Raw genomic sequence first — 17,173 nt, forward strand, 5'->3', positions numbered from 1 at the left:
TAGTTTGATAGGGTTGTAATTGAGTCCCTTGAGTGATGAAACCACACCCTGCTTGTATATGCACGATTAGTGATGCTGATCCACTGTATATGCCCTGAGCGATGCGAGGGTTGATTGAAGATGATTCTTATGAGAAAAAACGGACGGAACTGACTTCGGTTCCCCTCTGTTCCTAGATCTTGGTCACCCCCATAGGAGGGGGTTGAACCGTGAGTCCAACAAGGCGGTTGGAAATTTCCATCGTCGGTTAGTTCAATTTCTGTCCTTCGATTAATTTAGTGACCATAAAATTGGGTTCCATGGGAACCAGGAACCAGCTCTTATTGGTCTCTGATTTTACGGTTACCAATATGCGCTTCTTGCAACCCCAGATGTTGAATCTTGGGCAATTGCCCATGTGCGGCCGATACTGTATGGTTCTAAGACTTCTCGGGAAATTCCAGATACTTTTATTATCTAGCAGCAAACTGTACTGCCGCTTCCCTTTGAATTTCAGGCTTTGATAATACCGCGGGTTTATTGGTTCCCCGGGTGTTAGCCTTTAGAAATCCGGATTTCTGCATTGCAGAAATCCGGAATTTCCAGAAAAGTCTGAACTGTTTTCAGACAGGCGGTAAGTAAAATGTTAACTCCTTCCAAAAAATATTAAACGGCACGGAAATGAATTTTTCATTAGATCAAAGATGATCCTTCTACATCGGCAAGGATGATAGCAGAAGAGATTAACACATCTCATCTGGCAGTATGGAATCTTAAGAAAACAGAAATATCGCCCTTTTAAAATTCACATATCACAAACATTGCATCCAGGAGATCCTGAACGGGGGGTAGTACTTGGCAGAAGCATTTTGCAAAATCCCCAATTTTCTCTCCAATGTGATATTCTCTGACAAGTGCAAGTTAACTAACTCAGGCGTATTCAATCGACATAATGAACTTGTCTGATCCAATGAAAATCCACGAGAATATCAGGGTTGTCGACCACAAATCCGCTTCGGGTTAAATGTTTGGGTTGGCCTATTTGGTGATAGGATTATTGGTCTTTACATTTCCGAAGAAAACTTGACTGCAGATGGGTATTTACATTTTTTTAAAACCTATTTTACTGACCACATTGATGAAGACATTTGCATCAACTGCTTGAATAACGTTTGGTTCCAGCAGGATGGTGCTCCGGCACATAACGCTAGGAGAGTAATGGATTATCTACAGGAACTACTTCTAGAGAGGCTCATTTCAAATAATGGAGAGAAACATACATTGGCCGGCACGCTCACCGGATCTTTCTCCATTGGATTTTTATTTATGGGGAACTACGAAAGACCTTGTTTATAAATCTGTACCCACTGATATTAATGAGTTGCGAAGAAATATCATAACCACTTTGAGGACCAAAATAAGAAGACGAGATGTTTTAAGATCAAAGCACAAACTAAAAAGACGTATGCGGCCGTGCTTGGAAATGGATGGCGAAACCTTTGAGCATCTCTTATTAAAATCAAATTATATTAAAAATTATTAGAACAAAAGTATGTTTGTTATTTCCAAAGCACTTTTTGCAAAAACAGGATTTGTGATGCTTCTATTAAACGGCAATTCCGAATCTTAATATACGATAAATCATCGTAATCGGAAAAAAAGCTGAATCCAAAAATGTGAAAATCCAAGGTGGCGCCCGTAAGAAAAAATAAAGTTGATGATGGTTCCGGAAAATCGAAACGTCGGATTCCTAATTTAACACTGTCTTGGTGTCGAGGAGAAAAAGCGATTACGAAAAGTGCTAGCTATCTTCAATTATCTCTTCCAATGAGTCGAGAAAAAAATAAAAACCTTTTTTCGATATTTCGTATTTTCCCGGATATTTCCGGAAGTAATCGAAATTTTATAATTCTTCAAGCTGCATCTTACAAAGCTCGAAAATGCGCAACTTTGCCCTAATTTCATCGACCTCGTATTTCTTCAAATAACCGAGATCCCCACGGTTGAGGTCATAAAATGGACATTCCGTATATCAAAAACTACGCACTTTTGTATATATATGTTTAGATGAAGTTTTCGTTATATTTTGGGACTTGGAAAGAGTAGTCGAGTTCATGGCACTATGTTCGGAGGCACCTTGTTTAACTGATCATCTCAGGACCCCGTGATCAACAGTTTCTGGTGAACAAATCTCGAAATCAAATACATGCTTTTCATTTATTTTATATTTATCGCCTCTAGCATTACAATTATACATTTAGTCATAATATTGTTATCTATTTGACCTTCATGTTAAAAAAACAAATCCACCAGCAGATCAAGCTCTGGATTTAATTATATTCTCTATCTGCGTTACGTACTCAAGCGACCCAGGTTATTGCTGATAAATAATCACGAGGTTAATCTGATTTTATGAGTTCGTGATGTGGATCAAATCAACATTTACAGTTAACACGAAGCTCATGAATGACCTCTAATGTAGCTAATTTAGATTTACGCAAAACGCTTTGGATACTTAATTGGTACGTTGTACGTACTTAGGTAATAGATATGTTTTTTTTCATGTTACAACTTCATTAGGTATTTACAATCCACCATTTTCCATCGCAATGATGGTAAACCAAAGGCTTGAATTGGAGGGAAAACGATTCTTATTTTCTGTCAAAAGGTAAGTTTTAATTTCTTTTTAAAATTTCTAAATTATCCCTATTTTTTTGACATCTTTTGGAAAACTGATCGTTAAACAAATATCCTTAAAAGCCTTGAGAGGGGTTAGTCTCAAACAATTGAATTACTACTAACAAGCCTTGGGCAAAATTTTGAGTTTTGAAAAGTTGGAAAATGTCCAGAATCGTAGTCTGTTAATCGTAGCAACTTTGGATATAAGGGGTGTTACAATAAAAGAGTAAGATTTGATTTTTAAATAAAACACTTTTTTCTGCACCAAAATACTTAAATTTTTATTAATTTAGAACACTGGCATTTGGGAATTAAGTATGAAATAACACATCTGGTAATTGGCCGTTGCTTCTCTGATGGCACAAATGCACTCTTTGGACGAACTCTTTTGTTCAACATGACGTTCTTAATCATTAATTAAATTCATGAAAGTTACTTCTCTAACACCCTGTATAAAGGTTGAAATTCGGTCTGAATATGATTGTAAGGACTTGTGTTGGAATTCTGGAAAATATTTGAATCAGAAGTATTTCATCGATAAATGAAATATTCATTATTACCTTAGGAAGGTAATAGTATCAGTCCAAAATGTTTTTAAAGGCTGTAACAGTCTTTCCCGAGATCCTATAATACATGAGATTGTCTATCAAGCTTGTACAAGGGATCACTTTGTTGAAACATTCGGGATCATACTTATGTATATCATTTTATGTAAGGAGATGTGATAAAATTTTCTATATAATATGCAGACAGGTCTGCTGAAGACTCATCTAAAACTGGACCAACACAGAATTATTATCACAAAGTGATGGAGGAGGAAATTTATTCTCACCAAGTGGGTAAGGTTTCGTGGATTGGAGATGCAAATATTCACTCTCTTGGGACAAAAACAGCTCCCTCTCTTTAAATGACTACGCCTTGTGGTAATTTTCAGGCTTAACTACCCGGGGTGGCCACGTCAACCCAAGTAAAGGTTTGAGGGATCCTTTAATGATACACAGCGTCCGTATGTTAGATGAAGTCACGTTGAAAAGATCTTTATGATGATGTGTTACTTGAGCCTCCTTTCCATTTAAACTTTTAAGGGTAACTGCCACCATAGCTAAGCGGGTGAAATTCGTAGCAGCAGAATACTACCAAAAACTGTATGTGATCAAATAAAAATTGACATGTTTAAGCAGTTTTGCTAAAAATCAAATGCTATGTAAATACCAAATTTATTTCAGTTAAAGTTACCACGCTGCGTACAAGGGGGAAATTTATGAGGAAACCCATAAGAAAATGTGGGTAGAGGATGGACAATACACAGATGCGAAGTTGTGATAAACCCAAATCTCCCCCTGAAACCGTACGAATTGTTAAAATAATCACTTCAGATTACAGTTAAGTTATTGCAAATTTTCCAGGGAAATAAGTCTCATTCCTACTAGGAAACTGACCGAGGCGGCACTTTAATTAGGAATTTCCCTGGAATGCATCGTCCTGGCAATTCGGCTAGTCTAATTATCTGGTAATTAACCCATTAATGCCCACAACTTGTATTTATTTTAAATCTAACAAAAACTTTTCATCTCAGAATCACTCAAAGACTCACGTCTTAAAATTTGATTACATTCATAAATAATACCTGTATTCTGCAGGTTTTAATGTATTGAGGAGAGACGGATTCCATCAATTGTCAGGCATAGATCTTCGTAGGAGTGTTTCCTATAATATAAAGTGAACAAAAGGAATGCATTTTGGACTAAGTAATTTTAAATTATTTAACTACACTAGATAATCCATTATAATATTATATAATTACATAATTAAAAGATCAGAAAAAATATGTAATTAGTTAAGAACACTGAAGCCTCTAAAGTGGCCTCGAAGACAGATTTTAAGAAACAAGAGCAAGAATTCGACCTTTGTTAGGAGGTTGTTAAATTAAACATTTAAAGTCCGCTAATGACTTTAAACTCCAGATTGCAAGCTCGTTTTTTGTGTTTCCAGGAAAAGTGGGAGCAACTAATAATGAGTCTTGGATGAGTGAAGTTTTGACTAAAGCCTTTGAAGAAGTGAGAAGAGACCAAAAGTAGGGAAAAGGAAAAGATAACTTTATTTGCATCGTTACTATCAAGATTTTAGATTTGCATAACTTTAATGAATGAATAAAGAGCTCTTCATCAAGTCGAGCATTATGAAATCAAGAGGTGACTAGTCCTTTTGCATACGTAGAAAAACTGATCCCCTTTCCTTCACTAGTAATAAAGACGAAAAAAGGCGATTGTTTTTGTATACTTTACCTTGAAATGATTAAAATACTTTTTTTTAAATAAAATCATATTTTAATAAGCCTTTTCAATTAAAAAAATCATTAACAAAGTTAGTTGCCCAAAAACTGGTTAAATTGTTTGGCATATTGCCCTTGAGGGTCGTATTTCCTAGCAATCCTCATCCACTGTTTGGGATTGTTCTTTATAAGGTGTTTGGCTCCTCGTCTCACAAAGTTCTTCTGGGATTCTGTACATTTCACGCAGTTCGTTTGGATAGCTTCAGGAATATGGACTAAAAAGACAACAAACTAATATTTAAAACCTATATGTATAAAAAATAAATTATTATAATAATATCTATTTAGTATTTACAGAAATTTCCTTTGTGATGGACAAAACAATGGCAATTTAAGGTAAAATCCATTTTTATGTTTTTCAACTTTGCATTTTCGAAAAATTATTTTCAAAGCAATGAATACTTTGAAAACCACACGAATGTACCAAAAAATAAATTAAAGGAATGGATGAAAATTTCGATCTAAAATTGTCATTTCTGCAAGGCGAAAATGGAAAATGTAGAGTTCGTCCTACTTTTTCCTGTAAATATCCATGGAAATGTTGAAATGAACTTTAGATATTCTTCAGATTTCTGGTTTTAATAGAAACTAGTTTGATGTTGACAGCGTATTAATATATTGGCCTTAAAAATCGTTTTATTCAGCTAGAATTTTCCTATAAACAATAGTGTTCTCCTTAATTTAAAGCACGTAAAAGCAAGTCGTTTAACTGGTTTAATTAAGCAAAAAATATGTATCTGCTATACCGCATAACCATGACCAACTAACAACGGTGCAAAGGCCATCAAGCTTCTTGTTTATACAAATTTTTACCATTGGGACTTGTCGGTTTGTTGGATGGTTAAACAACGTATAAGGAAATAATTCATTTTATGAGTGGTATTTCTACTAATCATGAAATTATGGTATCACTTATTCTAGTATTTGTTTGTTTTGAAATGACCGAGAAATCCCTGCAATGCATTAATATTCCGTTCCCATCTTCAGATCTAATATTGGATAAATGTCTTAAGCTTCAAAGACATTAAAATGCTGAATTGCAGCATACAATATTCCTAGAAACGAACAGGTAAGTTATGTGAAACTATGATGCCTAAGTTGTGCACTGCGTCATGAATGGGAAATATCGTTTTGTACCAGTTATAAAATATGCCCTTTCTATAACTAGAACAATTTTTGAGGAAATACTAAAATTTGATTTGGCTACCGCCAAACGAGCTTTCGACCAATTGATGTTTGTGTTGTCTCATTGTTGTCATTACCGGTGTGAACCCGTGGGAAATCAGCGAATCTATTTATCGTTGCGAGCACATCCCGTAGAAAATGAAGGTATCAAGAGTTGATGCTTTCATATTTGGTAAAATTGTTTTTTCTTGAAAACGATTTATTTTTTCCGAAAAAGAGCAAGAATCACTTTTTTTAGCCTAAAATAGAGTCCATCTTAAGAAGTTATTGTGATGCCTTCATTGATACACGGTGTAGAAAAATGATTATTTTTGTATTAAAGCTGGTCCGTTCCTGGCAAACCAAACAACTCAAATGTGTTTAAATGGTATAATTTTAAGGAATATCATATAATATCCATCATACTAGAAAAAATATTTAATTACACTAAGCACTTTAAAACTTATTCAGGGGAAACTGATTTTCAGAGCCGTGCTTTAGGAGCTTGCATCGTCATAGGCGGAGTCAGCAGAAAAAAAGTTCATAGGACCTTGTCATATTGTTTTGATGTATGAATCCGAAAGATTTTCCACGTATTCTGAGACACCCCGTATAACAGAGGCGGTTATAAAATAAAATAAAACTCATCCACTACTACCTTAACTTTAACTTACCCTGTGTATATTTTGTTAAACTTGATACCTTTTGTCTCGGGACAAAAGGGAAAATCAAGAAATTATCACCACTTATAGGATACTGAGGAATTGCGAGGTAAGAAGTAGTCTAAATTCAGGAAATCACTCAGAATTCCGTTGCTATTAGAGATATCGAAAAAAAATACTCAAAATATCCTAAAGATACTCTGTTCACGACATGTTATCGAAACAAAGAAAATGCGTTTTCCTGACCATGGGGCAAGAATGCGAATTTGGAAATGTGGCAAAATTTAACTTAACACCCTGTATTATTGATAGCAATCTTCCAATAGCGGCCGTTCATAGCCAGCCATGGCGGGAAATCTTTGGAAACGTCAAATCTTCAAAGGGCACCGAAATATTTGATTTTGAATTCGATCTCAGATTTCGGAGAGTAGATCGAAAAAATTTCAAAGAGGTTTAGAGATTACAACTTGTTCATTGACAGAAAGTATTTAAAAAATGCTTACGCCTGTAAGTACATTGTGTATTTATCGACTCGAAAATTATATCGATCTTCGATTTCCAGATCTTTCCATTTCTAAATCAGTGAAGTTCAATTTGCCATGTTAATCTAAAATTTCGTTGTTTCTGTCTCCATTGTTGACAACTGTAGCTCCTATAGATTCGATAATCAGGGAATGGTCCCTTTTGATTCACGGTCGAATTGAATATTTCTTACCTTTTAGCTCTCGTCCTTCAGCTGTGCACGGACCTTCATCTAAGACGCACTTGACATAATTATCCAATACACGTTTGTTGGAAAGAATTTGATCTAAATTCAAATTATCGTACCTCGAAGTATACTTCTGACACAAGCAAAATGTAATTTGAACAGCAAGTACGGCAACAATTAGATTTTTCATATTTTCGATTTAACCACGTTAAAGATTTTCAAATAAAATCCATTCGTTTTACACCTTTGTGAGAAATGAATACACATTTACATGGTCTTATATCTTATATGGGTTTACAAGTGACTGAAAAAGGACGGAACGTGTTAGAGGACTTCTTGTTTGTTCCACTCCTACAAAGGACAAGTGGAATTTTCGTAATTTTATGTTTCTTGGGAGTCGTTTAACCAACAGCCATTAAGAATCAATTAATGATAGGAATACTAAGATCTTAATTGGCATAGTTTTGTTTGGTCGCTAAATGGTTATTCGAAATCAATATAGAAGGGATATGCGTTTTGTAATCTGAAATTCTTGGCGCGTACAAAAACATCATATGCAAAGACCTATGCTGACTATAAAAACCAGATTTTTGCTTAAATTTATTTGAACGAATTGTGCAAAACATATAGACAATGCACGTGAGTTATAACGATGAGACACTTTCCCATGGTTGTTGGAATTTATTGTTAGTAATGCTCTCGTGCAATTGATTTCATGACCATCATACAGTGCCTGTGAAAAGCACTGCAACACGTTTGTAACTTTCATAAACCCGATATTAAAAAAAAGCTTTAATGCGTATAATTTTATTTAAAAAAAAATACATTTGGATTATTATTTTTTATGTCCAAATTTTTCAGCTACCTTTACTAAGTTTTTATTTTCAAGTGGAAAAGTGCCCGTTGGAGGATAACGTATCAGATGTGATTGATGAGCGATACGACGGTATGCTCAGAACTAAAACTGGATCCATAGTTTCATTAAAAAACCAAATTATTAGATTTAAAACAAAGAAACTCGCTGTTGTGCAAAACAAAAATTGAAGTTCACGCAATAAATGCTCGAACTGGGCTCCAGCAACAATTTGGAAATCGCTCGTTCCTCGAACTCTTTTATGCAATTATTCGGTGTTGCTCCTATTATTAATTATAATTTTGCTTGAATTGTAAAACGTAGATAATCTAAATTATATGGCTGATTTTTGTCAACGGCACCTTTTCAATGACCTTGCAAAACAAATCGAGAGGCGTAAGATCTAGACATTGTAGCGGCCATTCTGTTGCGCCGCGATATACCGATCCATCTCCCAGGTAAAATCTCACCAAGACATTCTCGCACAGCTAAAGCGCAATGGGGTGGTGCACCATCTTGTTAACAATAAATATTAATGGCTATTTGTTGTGCAATGGGTGGATGAGTGGAGAAGAATCGTGTTCAGTGATGAGAGCCGATTTTGTTTATGGCGATCTGATGGACGGTTACGTGTTAGAAGGCGCAGAGGAGAGCGATTGAATTTGGACTTTTTGGAAAGGCGTCATTCTGGTTTAACACTAGGTGTCATGGTTTGGGGTGCCATCCAGTATGGTAGTCGGTCTCCTCTTGTTTTCATTTATGATAGATTAAATGCTCAGAGGTACATTAATAGCGTCTTAGAACCGGTTCTTGTACCATACATGCACGACCATCCTGGAAGCACATTTCAACAGGATAATGCGCGACCACATGTAGCCAACGATACTTTGAGGTATTTGGAAGCTGAAAATTTGGATACTTTGCCTTGGCCAGCTTGGTCTCCAGATTTGTCCCCAATAGAGCATGTATGGGATATAATGGGTCGGAGACTTCAACGTTTAGCTCGCTCTCCAGAGACCATAGATGAACTCCGCGAGCAGGTGCAGATTGCCTGGGATACAATACCGCAGGAAGATATTGACAATTTAATTTTAAGCATGCCACGTCGCTTACAGGAATGTATTAATTTAAGAGGAGATACCACTTATTATTAAAATATTATTAAATATATATATAAACAGTCTTTATTTCCTCAGAAATAGGCTATCGACCTGATAGGTCTTTCTGCCTGTGATACAATAGTAATTTTTTGGTGACTAACTACCATCACATTACATCTGGAAGTGCTCCCAAAGGGTGCTCGAAGGGAAAAGGAGGTGGGATTGTCTTGTCTGTCTCGTTAAGCAAAGTGGGCTCAGTATAGTCGAGTTGTTGGTGTTCTTTTTCCATCTGTTCTGTAGTTGTCGTAGTGTTTCTGTTATTCTTATCATGTTTGTGCGTTTATACAGTAATTGGTTGGGTGGGTTGTGTAACGGGTTTTCGGGGTGTCTTAGTTTTGTGATTAGTCTTAGTGCAATCTGTTCTGTAGTCTGTATGTGTTTGCTTGTTTTTTCTGTTGCATTTGCCCTCAGTACGTGCCCGTAGTCCAATAGTGGTCTGCATATGGTTTTGTATATTTTTATGGCGGTTTCCATACTAATTCCTTTGTCTTTGTATGTCAGTGTTCGGAAGTGTTTTGCCCTTTTTATGATTTCTAGTCAAATATTTCGTACGTGTTTCGTAAATTTTAGTTTATCGTCTATTGTTATTCCCAAATACTTCACGTCGTTCCTTGGTTTAGTCATGTGTCCGCCTGTCATTATTGTTGGTGAGCTGTCTTTGATGTGGTGATTTGAAAGTAGAAGTTGATTTTTCGTGTCGTTTGGCGTTAGTCTCCATTTGTAAAACCATGTCATGGTTCTGTTCGTCAACGTCTGAAGCTTTTCCACGGCTTTCTTAGTAGTTTTGTCGTGTGCAATCAGCGCTGTGTCGTCCGCGTATTGCAAAATGTATGATGTTTTGTCTATATATTCCTTGTCCTGTAGATCACAGTTGTATATGTCGTGGCAGTATATATTGTAGAGCAGTGGTGAGAGCGGCGAACCCTGTGGTAGCCCCTATTATTAAATTTTTTCACTTATTCACGATAATTTTCTTTTGATATTTTGATCGTTTTTATCTATTACCCGACCCAACGTAATGCCAGAATTTCAAACGTGTGCGATGTGTTCTTCTTGGTGTTGCAGTTTTTTTGAAAATCAGTCACCCTAAAAAACCAGGAACTTATCAATTTTTAAAGAACATATTAACTTTTATTATCATCATTATTTATTAGTTTTTCATTTGGGCAGATGAAAACAAATAAAGATTTGAATTTATCTCAGACATGCAGCTCTATTTCTAAAACGAACTAGAAGTCGAGCTCCAAATAGTACTTTCTATTTAAATATTAGTTTAGCAATTTCACAGATTAGATTAGATATTTAATGATTATATATCAATAATGTATAAATAATCAATTTCTGAGTAAGTAACACTTCTAAAACCTTTTGATCGCACGACCACCATTACAGGACTCAGTAAGTAATAAAATAGTTTAAATACTAATAAATCGTTCAAATCTCATTCACGATATTACAGCACCTTTATTGCAGACTTAATAGAAAATGTCAAAAACTGGAAAATGGAAAAAAAAAGAGACCGAAAATTTGATTCACTTTTTGAAAGAACAACCAGTGCTATGTGATGAAAACCATGCAGATTATAGAAATAGCAGTAAGCAGAAAGCAGCGAAACAAATTTTATGCAAACAAATTGGAATTAAATATGATCGTGTGGAAACTAAACTAAATTACCTTATTAAAACCTATGAAAAGGATTTGCAGAAACCTGCTAATACAAAGAAGCATTGGACTTTTGATTCGCTTCATGAGTTTTTGGGAACGGCCAATAATGTATCATCGGTACGTATAAAAATTGTATTTTTGAAAATATATTAAAGAAATAACTTAATTTTGGAAATATGCAAAAGTATACGTTAAGCATTAAATCATGTAAGTATCTGTATCTAATCGCTCTATTATCTGTTTTTATTAATGATAATGGAAGATATGAGTAGGTACCTGGCATCCAAATGCAATAGTTATAGTAGAAAAACAAATGTTATAATCGTAAATTTATTTATAATATTAATTTTAAATAGTTTACAATTTAACATTTTTTGGTAATTGATCGTAGAACTAGAAATTAAAATTTTTACTTATGAAAACTGTCTCGAAACTGCCGATTCCAAATGTCGAATGTATTTAAAACCTTTATACATATAGAGGATGTCTCAGGGGAAAGTGTCCACTTTAAATATCTTTTCTGCTGTTTGTTAAAAAAAAAACGCTTTGATAGGGAGGGGGTGTGATTTAGTGAAAAAGTAGTTGTCGAAATGTCATCCCTCTACCTCTGGAAACCACCTTTTTGAAAATTGAAAATTGGAAGAGGGGTTCTGTTAAACCTCGTTTAAACGGTAATTTTATTCTCTACCTGGTCAAGATTTTATTTTTGTATTACGTATTATTCATATACGTCGTTCTTGTAGGAATAAAACAAAAATGAAATAACTTGATCTTAACCATTTTTATCAATACTTCATTTATTTTATCGTAATAAATTTTGAAAGCAACCTCCATCGCAGCTGATCCTTAAATCGCCGTCGACATTATCTAACACTTCTTCTGTTGTTGATCTGCACTCTTCGACAATTCGGACAAGTGACTCCTTGGGAGGAATCAGATTGGGTGTCATAGATTTTGGTTTTTAAATGTCTTCATAAGAGGAAATCCTAGGGACTAGGACTAAGGAATCTCGCAGGTCACAACACTAGATTTCTTCTATCAATCGATCTTCCAGGGAATTCTTCATCTAGAAATTGTCGGACAGCAGCAATGTAATGTCGAGGCGCTCTGTCCTTTTGAAAAACTAATTCTTGTCGGAAGAGGCGGGAATGTTGTTCAAGTATTTCAAGTATCCTGGGATATACGGCGTGTTGTAGAAATTGTAGATAGTTTTCATCTCTTTGAGTGTCCAGGGATGAAAAATGGTCCAATGGTGTTAATACCCAAAATTCCAGCCCGAACGTCCAATTTTTCAGGTTGCTGAGTATGGATCTTCCGGAATAAATGAAGATTGACGTCACTCCAAAAACGTTAGTTATGTCTGCAAATTTCATCATTTTAATAGAATGAGTGTTCATCAGAAAATTTTAAATTATACAACAAATGTTTGTTTAAATGTAACATGTTATCAAAGGGTTCTCAGAATCTTAATCGACCTCTAAATCATCCTTATTTAATTATTGCAGTTTTATTACATACGGATAGAATTTTACTTTTTTAAATTCTATGAGCATTACTTTTTGAAATGCCGGAATCTTTCATAGAGACATTTTGTTGTCCACATGAACATGTCTCAGAACCGCAATTTGAACTTCATCACCTCTCATTGAGTGGTCCACTTCGTATTTTTTATTTTGGATAGAATCAGTCTAATTGAATTTGGGAAGTCGGGACGTTTTGAGACCAACTATACACTTTCAGCATTTATTACAATAACGTTCATGGTTAAAATGAGGTTATTTAATTTTTGTCTACTTTCGCGAAAGCCGATGTACAAAAATAAAATATAAAAACTTGACTATGTAGAGAATAAAATAACCTTTTAAACGAGCTATAACACAATCCCTCTGTCAATTTGATAATTTCATATAGGGGTAGATTCGATAGGGGTGGTTTCGAAGACATTTCGAAAACAATTTATACACCAAATGATGTCTCTGTCCTTATCAAAACTGACCTGTTTCAACGCAATTTTTTTAATAAAGAATCCAAAAGATATTTAGGGGTCGACACTTTTTCCTGTGCCACCTTGTATGAAATTGCTTGAATGATTCTGATTATAGGATGGCGATCTACAAAACAATACCATTAATCCTTCATCATCTCAACAAGAACATGGTCCATCATTGTCTAAAGTAAAATTTGATAAAAAAAAGGAAGAAAGGAATGAACGACAGGCAACCACCAGCTCTTCGCTTAAAATGCCAGATATTTCCAAAGTAACACTAAAGGAAATGCATTTAACCTACAAAGTTGAACCAAAGAACTAACATATTGAAATTCCTTGTATTATTCTATTTATATATAATACATATACAGGGTGATTCGCAACGCAACCGACACAGAATAAGGGTGTGTAGGGAACTTTAAAATATGTCGATTTTTTATACGAAGGTTTTTTCTGATGCCTACGGTGATTGAGATATCGGTTTTTCAAAGTGACAAAAAAAAATTAATTCTTTATTTCAGGAAAGGCTTAACCAAGAATCACTATATTTGAGAAGTATTTTTGCTTTATTGACGTCTTTATTTGCTGAAAATTTAAAGTGGCTGAAAACTTAGTAAGGGTGGTTTAGGAGTGGGTCACTCTTAAAATTATATGAATTTTTTTAACCCTAATCAAATTAAAAACTAAGGTTTACCAATATGATATATATAACAGTTGAAGAACAGTTGGAGCACGGCCTTACAGTCTTTAAGGAACGTAATTTCGTTAAAAAAAAATTTTCTCAATAACGAATGACTTCTCGAAAAATGTACGAAAGTACAAAGAGATATGAAATTAAATTTATTATCATATTGATAAAGCTTAGTTTTTAATTTGGTTAGGGTTAAAAAAATCCATATCATTTTAAGGGTGACCCACTCCTAAACCACCCCTTACTAAGTTTTCAGCCACTTCAAATTTTCAACGAATAAAAACGTCAATAAAGTGAAAATATTTCCCAAATATGGTAATTCTTGGTTAAGCACTTTCTGAAATAAAGATTTTTTTCAATTTTTTTATTCACCTTTGGAAACCCATATCTCACCAACCGTAGACATCAGGAAAAAACTTCATATAAAAAATCATGTTTTAAGATCCCCTACACGTACCTGTCCTGTGTCGGGTGCGTTGCAACTTGCCCTGTATATATACAGGGTGTCCAAGCGAACATTGAATATAGGAGATTAACATGGGAAATTGGTTTTTATTTTTTTGCGCCTGTACGGATTATCCAATTGAAAAATTTTTATATGGAGGTCATAGTATGCAAGACCGGCTATCTTTCACATGATCTTCACATCTTCCCTACGGTAAATACGCAAGTTTCTTATTACCCCATAATGATAACACAAAGACATAACCTAACCTTTTATCTCACTTACTAGACAGAATCTTAGCGGGCAATTTTAAATTTAATTCAAAACAAAACTTGCGTATTTACCGTAGGGACATCAAAGCAGACCACATAATAATTATCCTCAGGTTTTCCATTGATTTTTCCCTGAATTAATTCTTAAATAAGTTAGAAATCAGCAAAAAGGGAAAATTAATTTGAAATGGGGTGTTTACGCTTACGTTGTTGGCGACATTGTGTTTTGACATTAATTCTGACCAATCATGGCGCCGAACGGTTACGCGGGACATTCAAATTTTTGAATTTTGGAGGCGTTTTGAGCCAAAACGGCTGTAACTAGAAGACTGAAAAAAAATACTGAAAGATAGCCGGTCTTGCATACTATGACCTCCATATAAAAAATTTTCAATTGGATAATCCGTACAGGTGCAAAAAAATAAAAACCAATTTCCCATGTTAATCTCCTATATTCAATGTTCGCTTGGACACCCTGTATATACAATACTTAATATACAGGGTGTCCCACAAGTGTTTCATTATATTTCAGTGGGTAATAGTACATTGAAAAATAATATGACTCCCTATATAAACCATATTCCAATAATGCTTCATTAAGAAGATACAGGGTGTTAAACTTTACTTAAAAAAAAAACACACCTGGAATATTTCAACGTATCAGAGTATCAATGAACAGGCGAGCTCAATTATGTATTGAACAAAATGGCCACCAATTTGAAGAATTTCTATAATGTTATAGCAAATAAATAATATTTAAAACAAACTTAATATTATTAAAATCATTTAGAGAATATCGTGTATATAGACGGTATTCAATTTTTTACTGGCAAACGATACGTCGGACGAAAAAGAGTCAAGTGAGCATTTCTCTTCTAAATGAAATTAAACTTCTAAAAATAATTTTTATTTTGATAAAAAGCAGTGGCGCACGTTTTTCTTTAAAAATGTGCTGAGAGGTGTCCGTACGCACGTCACTGGTGAAACGAAAAATAGCCCTTTTGTATAAATAAATGCGTCTACATTAACTCTCAAAACATGCCAAATTTCACTTACATATCTCAAACGGTTTTGAATATATCAATAAAAGTTAGATTTTTTAAGTAAAGTTTAACACCCTGTATCTTCTTAATGAGGAATTATTGGAATATGGTTTATATAGGGAGTCATATTATTTTTCAATGTACTATTACCCACTGAAATATAATGAAACACTTGTGGGACACCCTGTATATTAAAAATTGAATTAAATAATGGAACTCAAGTACCTCTTTCGTTTATTCGATAAGTAAAGGTAGTCAATTCGTCAAATAATGTATCTTAGGATATATTACATACCATGAGTCATGTAGCCCACATTAGCTTATCTAATTACATTGTCAATATAAACCATTGGATTCTATATTCTACCTTATTAAAAACCCATTGATATGATAGCTGTATAAAACCACTCCTAGATTAATTAAGATCATCATTCTTCTTATAATATTCTATTAAGCAGTTATGCTGCAAGTCTGATCAGTTTTATGTTATTTCTTCTAAAACAATAAAATTTTATTTAAATTCTTTAAAAAAAACCTTAATTGTGAAACAAGTAACTTAATTCAAGTTAATAATAGCACGTATGTGGCTTGCTATTACCCATCTAGTAACTTAATAGATTACAATATCATCATCATCAGGTTGGTTTATTCATGGTTGCTATGGAAATGAACACTAAATGAAACTTCTTCGTTGATATTGTGATTCAAGACGCGTTTTCTTTTCGTGTTCCCGACTTAATTTATGGTCAATCTAAGGAAGATTATCGCAAATATACATAGGAGACCTGCTTATGATCCTCATGTCTTAAATCTTCCAGCGCAGCTTAATTCAGGATTTAAACACGACTTTGAGGTTTTAATGAAGTATTTTACAACCTTCACAGTATAATATGCAATTAGAGCATTTATCTAATGGACTTTACCATGTTTATGAACCTTTTATATAATCTGAACCAAATCCAATCCATCATATAATACGTATTCAGTTTCGAACCACTCGTTGCCCAAGCAAATCATCCACTACCTCCCTATCAAGGCATGATCCATAGACATCAAAAATTTTAAAACTGAATTCTTTTATGTAAAGACATAAAAGAGCGATACAATTGGACAAATCGAATTAGAAATTTTAGTTTGAAATCTTAGATTTCATCGTTGATGAAATGAAATGAAAATATAGTGCTTGAAGGGAAAAGGGATCCAATTTCGAATTTTTGACTGAATATTTAGGGAATGGGAAGGACCCTAAAATATTTTTCCTAAATTGGGTGAATTATTGAGCCCACACATGGAGACTTTTTCAAAGTTTTTTTATATATTACGTTGCTGTCGAAGTATCGTTAGCTCAACCACCCTTCGAAATTTTTAAAGTGAAAGAAGAGTTGTGCTATACTTTGTTCAAACGGTAATTTTATTCCCTGCATGGTAAAGTTGTTACTTTTTATTTTTTTACATCCGTGTTGTAGAAATTAAAGAAAAACCAAATACCAGGTATACCGGTATGAAGTGAGCGTCAGTATATAAATGTCTGG

The 17,173-nt window shown here is 34.3% G+C and overlaps 2 protein-coding genes and 1 long non-coding RNA gene across 6 annotated transcripts; 2 read left to right on the forward strand and 1 right to left on the reverse strand.

Moving 5' to 3' along the window:
• The first annotated feature begins 2,395 nt into the window (after nucleotides 1–2,395).
• LOC136346791 (uncharacterized) lies at nucleotides 2,396–5,623 on the forward strand. Of its 3 annotated transcripts, none has more exons than XR_010733359.1 (7): nucleotides 2,396–2,501; nucleotides 2,560–3,497; nucleotides 3,593–3,803; nucleotides 3,885–4,006; nucleotides 4,065–4,168; nucleotides 4,299–4,406; nucleotides 4,651–5,623. It is a non-coding gene; the product is annotated as an uncharacterized lncRNA (long non-coding RNA). The 3 variants fall into 3 exon arrangements; XR_010733358.1 differs by having other exon boundaries at nucleotides 2,398–2,501; nucleotides 2,560–2,647; nucleotides 3,408–3,803; XR_010733357.1 differs by having other exon boundaries at nucleotides 2,397–2,501; nucleotides 2,560–3,803.
• Nucleotides 4,963–7,820, reverse strand: LOC136346785 (ejaculatory bulb-specific protein 3-like). The gene is made up of 2 exons (XM_066296226.1): nucleotides 7,532–7,820; nucleotides 4,963–5,205 (listed from the first exon to the last, which is right to left on the reverse strand). Exons 1-2 carry the CDS (start codon nucleotides 7,713–7,715, stop codon nucleotides 5,024–5,026), a joined length of 366 nt encoding a protein of 121 aa, XP_066152323.1. The 5' UTR covers nucleotides 7,716–7,820; the 3' UTR covers nucleotides 4,963–5,023.
• Nucleotides 7,821–10,859: 3,039 nt separating this feature from the next.
• On the forward strand, nucleotides 10,860–13,522 carry LOC136346777 (uncharacterized). Of its 2 annotated transcripts, none has more exons than XM_066296208.1 (3): nucleotides 10,860–10,936; nucleotides 10,998–11,320; nucleotides 13,306–13,522. In XM_066296208.1, the coding sequence occupies exons 2-3, from the start codon at nucleotides 11,024–11,026 to the stop codon at nucleotides 13,510–13,512; spliced, it is 504 nt and encodes a 167-aa protein (XP_066152305.1). In that variant the 5' UTR covers nucleotides 10,860–10,936; nucleotides 10,998–11,023; the 3' UTR covers nucleotides 13,513–13,522. The 2 variants fall into 2 exon arrangements, with proteins under 2 accessions (XP_066152305.1, XP_066152306.1); XM_066296209.1 differs by having other exon boundaries at nucleotides 10,872–10,936; nucleotides 11,012–11,320.
• Nucleotides 13,523–17,173: the final 3,651 nt, after the last annotated feature.

The sequence above is a fragment of the Euwallacea fornicatus genome, chromosome 24 (assembly GCF_040115645.1).
Source record: "Euwallacea fornicatus isolate EFF26 chromosome 24, ASM4011564v1, whole genome shotgun sequence".
Lineage (NCBI taxonomy): Eukaryota > Metazoa > Arthropoda > Insecta > Coleoptera > Curculionidae > Euwallacea > Euwallacea fornicatus.